Source organism: Elephantulus edwardii, unplaced genomic scaffold, assembly GCF_000299155.1.
Source record: "Elephantulus edwardii isolate Elephantulus edwardi_28Jun2011 unplaced genomic scaffold, EleEdw1.0 scaffold00063, whole genome shotgun sequence".
NCBI lineage: Eukaryota > Metazoa > Chordata > Mammalia > Macroscelidea > Macroscelididae > Elephantulus > Elephantulus edwardii.
Window position 1 is genome coordinate 161510 of NW_006399813.1, and position 8757 is coordinate 170266.

The window sequence follows — 8757 nt, forward strand, 5'->3', positions numbered from 1 at the left end:
ATGACTGCAGCAATGGGCTTGAGTGTGTCAGGGATTGTGAGGATGGCACAGACTATGACAAGGTTGAGATTTGCTGTTCATAGGGTCGCTATGTGTTGTACTAGACTCAATGGCACCTAACAACAGCATTTCAAAGACTAAGGAGGCAAAGTAGTTAAACTACTGAGCTTTAGCCATCAAAAAAATTTAGGATTAAATCCCACCTCTAACACAAGCTATGTGATACTGAGTAAGTCATAATTTATTCTTTTATTTGTAAACGAAGATATTTAGCATTTACCCCTAGGGTAAATAAGATTATAACAAACACCTAAACAGAGTATGGTCCATAAATTATAGGTAATTATTATTATCATAGTACCATTTTTCCTACTCTGACCCAGCAACAACCTCTTAATTAAGGTAGTAAGATTAACTAAATACTGATACTTAATACTAAGACTTTTTAAAAGATTATGATGCAGTATTTCAGGCATATATAAATAATAAACACTAATATACTAAATCCTCAACTTCAGTCAAGATAATGTCTTTAAATATATCTTTAAAATCAGACTTGGGATTTTGCAAACCAAAAATGGTGCACCTCTGCTCAACTTTCTGAAAACCTCACAACACATTCAGCAGCCTTACTTTACAGATCAAAGATTATGCCAGGCAATTACTGAAGCGTCTTCTTCAATACTTTGTGAGAACTCCCACTTTTCCTGTCGAGTCAGTAATTTCCCAAGTCCTTGCTAAATGCTTATTCTCCAGGGTCAGCATCTTTTTCTAAGTTATGTTCTGTACAACTGTGCAGCTCAATAATCTTCTTCTCCCTTTGAAATGGTTTATACTGGTAGAATGAATTCTGATTTTCTTTACATATCATGAGGAGGACTGAATGCCTTCCCTTCTCCCTACCCCCTTGGCAGTCACTTTAAAACACTTTAGAAGGACAAAACACAAGCAAACGCCTTCGGGGGTGGGGTGGGGGGAAGAGTAACGCCCAACAGCTGACTTTTGAGTTTTCATACATGCTCAACATGCTGTTCTAAGAACTTTGCTTGTAATTTGTCATGTAATCTTCAAAATAACTATGTTATTGTGCTTTTATTTACTATTTTAGAGGAAACTAAAGTAGAATCAAGCTAAGCGGCAGAGCTTTTCCAGTACCTGATTATTATGCTATGGAAATTCACTATTACACCAAACGTCAATTTTATTCAGCAAAGACAACTATATATTTGTAAGGAGATAACTTATTTACTTACCTCACTAGTGAACATGGCACAAAAATAGTCACTACAGGCAGCCAGCACAATTCGATGGGCAGGAAAGTCTTTCTGTTCTACTCTCAGTGTCACATCACAGAGGGTATTGCTCTTCCTGAGAGAGTTCATTGAATTGAGGATGGATTTAGCATGAGTATTTGTCATTATGTCTTTGGGGGCCATAATGCCTGTCATTAAGCAATATGGAGAAAGAAAAAAAGAAGTCCTTTGATCCTGCAACTTAGAGGAGGGGAAAGGAGCATATCTGAAGGACTAAAAGAAATGGGACACATTTAATAAACTTTTAAAATTAATGAACTAAGAGGTGGTTTCCTCAAATCTGCATAAGTAGAGAGCACGCTTCCTCTTGACATTCCCATACTAGTTATTAACAATTCCAATTAAGTCATCTCTTCTTTCTCTCCATCCCAATATCACTGAGTGACCAGGACTTTGATATTTTTTAAAATCAATACTAATTGTATCATTAAAAAGAAAGAAATTATGTTCTGTAGGTCTTCAAGTTTTATTGTCTCAAATGATAATATTCCTTAAAAGGGTGCAAGCACTGAACTCATTCCTCACTTATACCTATGGTTAGATACTGCAGATTGGCTCATGATGTGAAAATCAATATTAAGCTCCTGAGGCTCAAGGTGTCAATTAGGGAAGTAGTCCCAGAGGCTGTACCCTGTCCCGCATTCACTGACTAGTACTTTGGGCAGATGGGTTGACTTGTGCCATTTCAAACCACAGACAAAGTTGACTGAGCCAGGATTTGTAAGGAGGGAACCCACTCCACCCTGTCCCATCAGTCCACCAAGGTATCTCGCTTGCTCTCTAAAGAAATGCTCTTTCAAATGGGACCACCAACTGTTGACCCAAGTTCCTGGCTGAGATTCTGCAAGGTGCATGAAGTTAATAATGACCAATGTCATTATTTCAGACCCTTGTGTTTTTGTTCTTTTATTTTTGTGTGTGTGTGTGTCCGTCAAATCAGATCTGACGGGGACAGGAGATTTCACCTCCTTCTCCAGCAGAGCATCAGGTGGATTCTAACCACTACCTCTGGGATTGCAGTGCAGCTTCAGAGTTCCCTTCAGATCCTTGTGTTTTTAAAAAACTTTATGCATGCAAAACCGGAAAGAGAGGGGGGATGTAAACAGTCAAGGATAGTGGGCCAAGACAGGGCACTCTCTCATTCAAAACATATGGGTTCTCTTAGCAGGCTTTAAGAAGATTTAAGATCTTCCACTATTGTCATAAATGTGAAAAGCCAGATAATGAGACAGGTGATAAACATAGAATTGGTATATTATCTAATTGTGGAGGGAGCTCTGGTGGCTTAGTGGTAAGGAGCTGCACTGTCAACCCAAAGGCATGAGGTTTGAATCTACCTGCTGCTCTGCAGGAGAAAGATAGGCAGTCTCCTCAGGGGTGATTTCCAGTTTCTGAAAACTGCTGGAGGGTCAGCTATGGGTAGGTTCAGACTTGATGATGGTACACAACAACAACAATGAATAGTGGTAAGGAGCTGTGCTGCCTAAGTCACATGGTTTGAATACATTTGATGGAGATGCTCTGAGGGATAAAGAAGGGACATCTCTTTCCATGTGATTTACAGCTTTTGTACACGTGAGGTCAGCTATGAGTCACCTCTGACTTGACATCACATAACTACATTTAATATCCATATATAGATTAAGTATTTAGAGGGTGGGTATTCTATTTTATATTTCTCCTCTTCCTAGCAGGTGTACATTAAATGTTAATGAACATAAGAAACCTTGTGTGCTTAACCTGGAACAAGAAAGGCCAGGGACACTGAAAAGAAATTTTTCCAAAGGCTATGCAAAGAATTCTTTTTAATGGCCTCCAAATACATCTAAAATTCTTCTAAAATAAAGGGAGCTCTGGTGGCCTAGTGGCAAGACGCTGCACTGCAATCCCAGAGGTATGCGGTTCAAATCCACCAGATGCTCTGCTGGAGAAGGAGGGGGCAATCTCCTCCTGTACCAGTTAGATCTGATTTGACGGTACACATAAAAATAATACAATAAAGATTAAAAAAAAATTTAAAAAAAGTAAAATTCTTCTAAAATAAAATTTCAAGTGGGAATCTAGTATTTATATTGAATAAGAAAACCCATGCAAATTGCATGGGCTTTCATTTAATCTATCAAGCAATAGGTCTTTCCTACTCAACAAATATTAGTTAGTAGTCATCAATATATTAAAAAATAGCTATTTGCTATTTGTATTTTTATACTCAGAACATATTAAAGTAGTATTAGACTAGAAACCTATCAGGACGCCATTAACTGTACTTGACAGCTAGTGGCTGTCATTTGCAAAGTTCAGTTGTACACATCAGTAAAATGAACTAAATTATTACACATTTAAAAAAATCAATTTGAGGAGTACTATGTTGTCAGGATTGAGTAAATTTTTTTTCATCGAGGGCAATTTCTAAGGAATGAGGTGGAATTGACCAAAAGTTTATCTTATTTGCAACTAAAAACTTTCTGAATTGATCCAAGAAAAAGAAATAATCAAGCAGTTGTTTTCTAGAGTCCTCTACTGACAATGGTGACTACTACTAGAAAAATAAGCTCACTACCTTCCTAAATTCTCATCTACTTCTATTGCGTTACCGCAGTCTAAAAACCCTGCAGATGATGTTTCCAACAGTTCTGTAATATTTATTTTACGTTAAAGGGGAGTCATCACACACGATTCTCAAAAGGATTTTTGTGTAAGTTAGTTTAGTTTCAAATAGGGCAATGTAAGAAAGGTTTGATGCCTAATTACCACTAAGATTTTCTTGGGGGTAGGCAATGTTAGCCTGCGTTTATAGTTTTAGTGCCAAAAAGACAGTAACCCTAACATCACGTGGTCCTCCCTTTTTTTGAGATTCCTAGACTTCAAATTACATCTCAGCCACACCCCTCACTCTCTCCTTGCTGAAGTGACCCTGTTCTAGAATTTGGGCTAACATCTGAATAGGGGATTCCATCAGCAGGAATATAGGTCAGGAGGAAGTTCTAGTAGCTCGAGGTGGGAGAAAAAGCAAAGATCTCTTCCCCAGACACCAGGGGAAAGGTCAGCGCCTTCCCATGAAGGTAAAGTAAGGGACACAGCTCAAGGCGGAGTTGAGAGGAGGGCGCTCGCTGCCAGAAGACCCCTAGTCTTCCCACTCTTCAGGGCGACTCTCCCATTCTGTCTCGGAAGGAGACAGAGGGGGGCTAGGGCCAGAACCCGGCGCTGAGGGGTAGGAAGAAAAGGGCTGACGGCCGCCACCTCCGCGCAACTCACCTCCGCTCCTGAACCCACCCAATCGCGCCGGCCCGTGCCCCGCCCGTGGTGGGGCGGGGGGCGTGGGGCGCGGGGCTAGCAGGCGGCTCAAGTGGAGCCGAACCGCCGCTGCCCCGACCCGGAGGCTCTGGAGCCGTCACTACGGTCGCCGCCGGTTTTCCTCACCGCGGCCGCGCGAGGTGATGACGTATAAAGTAAAAAAAAAAAAAAACCAACCCAAAAACCAAACCCCTCTCAAAAAATCACCCCCAAACCCCACATCGCGCCCGCCTCGGTCACGTGACAGGGCTGTATCACGTGATCAGAGCCTGCCCAAGTCCCCACTTTGAGTTCCTTGATTGATGAAGTCTAAAAAGAAAAAGTCGGGACTAGGCGGGGGCGTAGGGCGTCAGCCTAGTGGTAAGAAAAAGAAAAAGAGCCGCAATGCAAACGCCAAGTGGTTCGAGCCCACCAATCTCTCGGATGGGGAGTTTCTCCTGCCGTTTACTGCCTCTGAAAATCTGCTAGAGGGTCAGCTATGGGTTGGTTCCAATTTCATAGTACACAACAGCAACAAGGCGGGGAGAAGCTAGTTGATGGAGGGTGGGCGGTATGTACTCAGCCCCTTCTCGTTATGGCTCCCGAGGCCGAGCAGAGGATTCCAAGAATTTCCAAACTCAGTAATGAGAATACTTTTTTTACCTGCCAGGAGCCCTCTTACATCGAGAAAATGTATGGAGACTTCCAATTTCAAGTCCATTGCGCAATGACCTTTTCAGGCTTACCACTGCTGTGACCAATCCGCTGAGCCCTGTAGCTCACCACCCTCAATATTCTCCACATCATAATGGGCCTATAATCCTACGGCTGATTCTCTTGCTTTCTCTGCCCCAAGATAATCTAGTGAAAGGAATTTATAACCCCTGTAAACTTGGCAGGGATCTCAGTGTCGTAGGAAGTGGCCCGGCCAATCTGAAGTCTGAACCCTCTGGCGATTGGAATCCTGGAATCTACCATGCGCTCCTGTAGTAGTAGAAAGATGGGTTGTCACCTACTGTGTGATTACTGCCTTTAAAAAAATTTTTTAAATTCTTATTATTGCCTTTGAAAAGCCATTGAGCGTTGCTGTGGGTTGGTTTTGACAGGACGGGACACATCAGCATCACCTACAGTTTCCATATTTACTTGTATGTATGAAAAGATGAATGAGAAGCTACAAAACAAAGCTGTAACTTATTTTTTAGGGGTGAGAGTAATCAGTGATTTGAGGCAGAGTCTGAGATTTTCCTTCCATTATTTTGTTAGGTCTCTTGAATTTTGAATCAGATGAGTTAAAAAAAAAAAAACAAAACAAACCTTACAACTCAAAAATAATCTCGCTTTCAGAATATGAAGAAGCACTTTAATGGTATTGCCAAATTTCTGTTTGCTAAATCGAGTTCTTCCAAGAACAAGAGGCCACTGAACAAAAGAAATTTTCTTTAGAATATGATATTCTTTTCCAGTGAATAAAGATGGCCAAGCTGCTGGCAAGAGAATCAACACCCTCTGAGGGAAACCAGTAGAGGGTTCTGTTTTCTGCAAAGTTACAGTCCCAGCAAATCTTTAAATCATAGGCCCTGTTGAACCAGTAATTCCTTCCCATACAAGAATACTCTTTACAGATATTTGGACATCTGACACAGCACCCTACAGCCCAAATATATTTTGAGTTTTTAAGGCCCTTTCTGGAGTCAACTGGTCAGGTCCCATACATCATCCTGACTTTATGGTTTGGATGGCTTGAGGTGGTGATTCTGACTGTACATAGCTACTGAGTTGTTTCAATGAGTAAAAACCAGGAATTTGCCATAAAACTCAAAACCAAGTACAAAGAATATAAATAGAACCTCTAAACCTGCCTGGCAAAATATACTGCATTTTTGCAGGTTAGTGTGGTGGCTATGAGGATACATTCTCCATTATGCATAATATGTAATGAATCAAGGGCTACATCTTTTAAGTTCATAGCTGAATTTGTGCCAAAGTTAAGGCCACACCTCCTAAAAGTTAGTCTTAGGGGATAGTGAGGCAGACATTTTTCATTAAAACTCTTGGTTACTAGATTTTCTTTCAAAGACTTCCACAAAACCACCTTGTAGACCTTTCTTTAGATTGCCGAGGAGTCTAGATGCCTCTCCAAACCTTCTCTTTCACTTGAGCATCTCCCTATCCCTGGACCTTTCGCAGTATGACATGAAATGGTACATGAAAAATACGAAACAAGTGTTCTATAGAACGTCATCTTTAAGAATCAATTTCCCTGGTTCTGTCTACTACTGAAAAAAAGAAACATACACACCAACACTTGACTTCAGATATGGATCAGATGTAATTCCAAAGTTTCTTTTTGATTCTACAGCAATAGTTGTAAACTCAGATGTCTCAAGGGTCACACAGGTGACTCCAATGACTGAAGCAGGCAAGGAGGGAACTGGAGAGCCTTTGAAATGGTTTTATATTTAGTACCAAATAGACTTGGACAATGAATAAGGGTAAGAGATAAAGAACTGATGTCTTTGAGTTGTGGTGCTGGAGAAGAGCACCGACCATCCCATGGATGGCCAAGAGAACAAACAGCTATGTCTTGGAGAGGGTGCAGCCAGAGCGCTCTTTGGAGGCAAGAATGATGAGGCTTCGCCTCACATCCTGTGGACATATTGCTAGGAGAGGCTATTCCTTGGGGAAGGACATGATGCTGAGAAGGTTGGAGGGTCAATGAAGGAAAGGAAGACCCTCAACCATGTGGATTGACACAATGACCTCTGCAATGGGCTCTTGTGTGTTAGGAAGTGTGAGGACAGTGCAGGACAGATAAGGATTCAGATCTTTAGTTCATAGGGTTACTATGAGTCATACTCGATTCAATGAAACCTAACAACCACCACCACACCAAATAGAACAACTATTTTTAGTTTTGCAAATATCTGACATCTTCACTCTTCTCCTCAAACTTTTCTTAGATTCAGTCATGCTACTACCTGTGTTGTGAGTTATTAATGAGTTATGGGAAAAAAAACCCAAAACAATTTAGCGAGCTCATCCTAGCATTTTTTTAGAAAATGAAATAACCTGATAGATTATCAGGTACAACTTGTATTGGTTTATAAAATGTTTGTTGTGATTCTGTCTAATTCAACATCTGTACCGTCACATTATCAAGCTTTTGAATTTTTGCCTGTCTGGGTGGTCTATCATGGTTTAAGTTACAGGTCCCTTACTGAGATACCTTTTCCTCTTGCTTCCTTGGGTGACTTTTTTTTTTTATTTTAACTTTTCTTTTTTATTATTTGTGTGTGTACCGTCAAATCAGATCTGACTGGTACAGGAGGAGATTGTTCCTCCTTTTCCAGCAGAGCATCTGGTGGATTTGAACCGCGTACCTCAGGGTTTGCAATGCAGCTTCTTGCCATTAGGCCACCAGAGATAGCCGAGTGACTTTCTTAAAAGGATTATTTGTGCTCTCAGTTGCACAAACTTTTAATTCACTTGAAGTGAATCTGACTTTAATTCCCGAAGACTCTCCTTCAAACTATTCATATTAATGAAAAGAGGTCACTGCCAGGCCTTATGCGATCCAAAGAACAGAACTCACATAAAATATAATTCAAAAAGGCACAAAAAGGCAGGGAATGACCCTTTTGAGACAACCCTAAGTAAGACTGTTACTGGAATGTGAACATAAAGGTCCTTGATATTCCTAAGGGATATATCCTAACACTTTTAAAACATTCTAATTCTTGAACACCTCATAATAATTCCTTTCATGTGCAATAAGTAGAGAAAAATAAAGCTCTATGGAGATACTGGAAATTCTGGTAGGTTCATTCACTGGCCACAATAGATAGCCTATCAGTGTCTGTGATTAAAATCTATACCTCTGTGGAATCTGAAGTTATTACAGGTTTTAGGTATTTCAAGTTTTATGCAAACTGCTGAAACTAAACCTTACATCTCTGAATGTCAACTGATTTTTGTACTTTCTTTTATTATCATCATAGTCCTCACATCAAGATACATAGTAATGATAGCAGGATTTTTTTTTAAAGCTTAGTATTAAATATTAAATATCTTTTCCCATTTTAACTTTACATCACTCTGCCAAGGGAAAAAAAAAAAATTAAAACTCAAGTTATTTGAAGCCAGGACACACTTCCATGATTAGACGGGC

At 40.3% G+C, this 8757-nt stretch overlaps 1 protein-coding gene across 1 annotated transcript in view; it reads right to left on the reverse strand.

Moving 5' to 3' along the window:
- The window catches only part of KLHL12 (kelch-like family member 12), a 35348-nt gene extending 33861 nt beyond the window's left edge, over positions 1-1487 (reverse strand). The window contains exon 1 of the mRNA XM_006887878.1: positions 1254-1487. Within this exon, the coding sequence (XP_006887940.1) occupies positions 1254-1448 (195 nt within the window). The 5' untranslated portion in view covers positions 1449-1487. The remainder of the gene's footprint in view (positions 1-1253) is intronic.
- Between the last annotated feature and the right edge of the window lie 7270 nt (positions 1488-8757).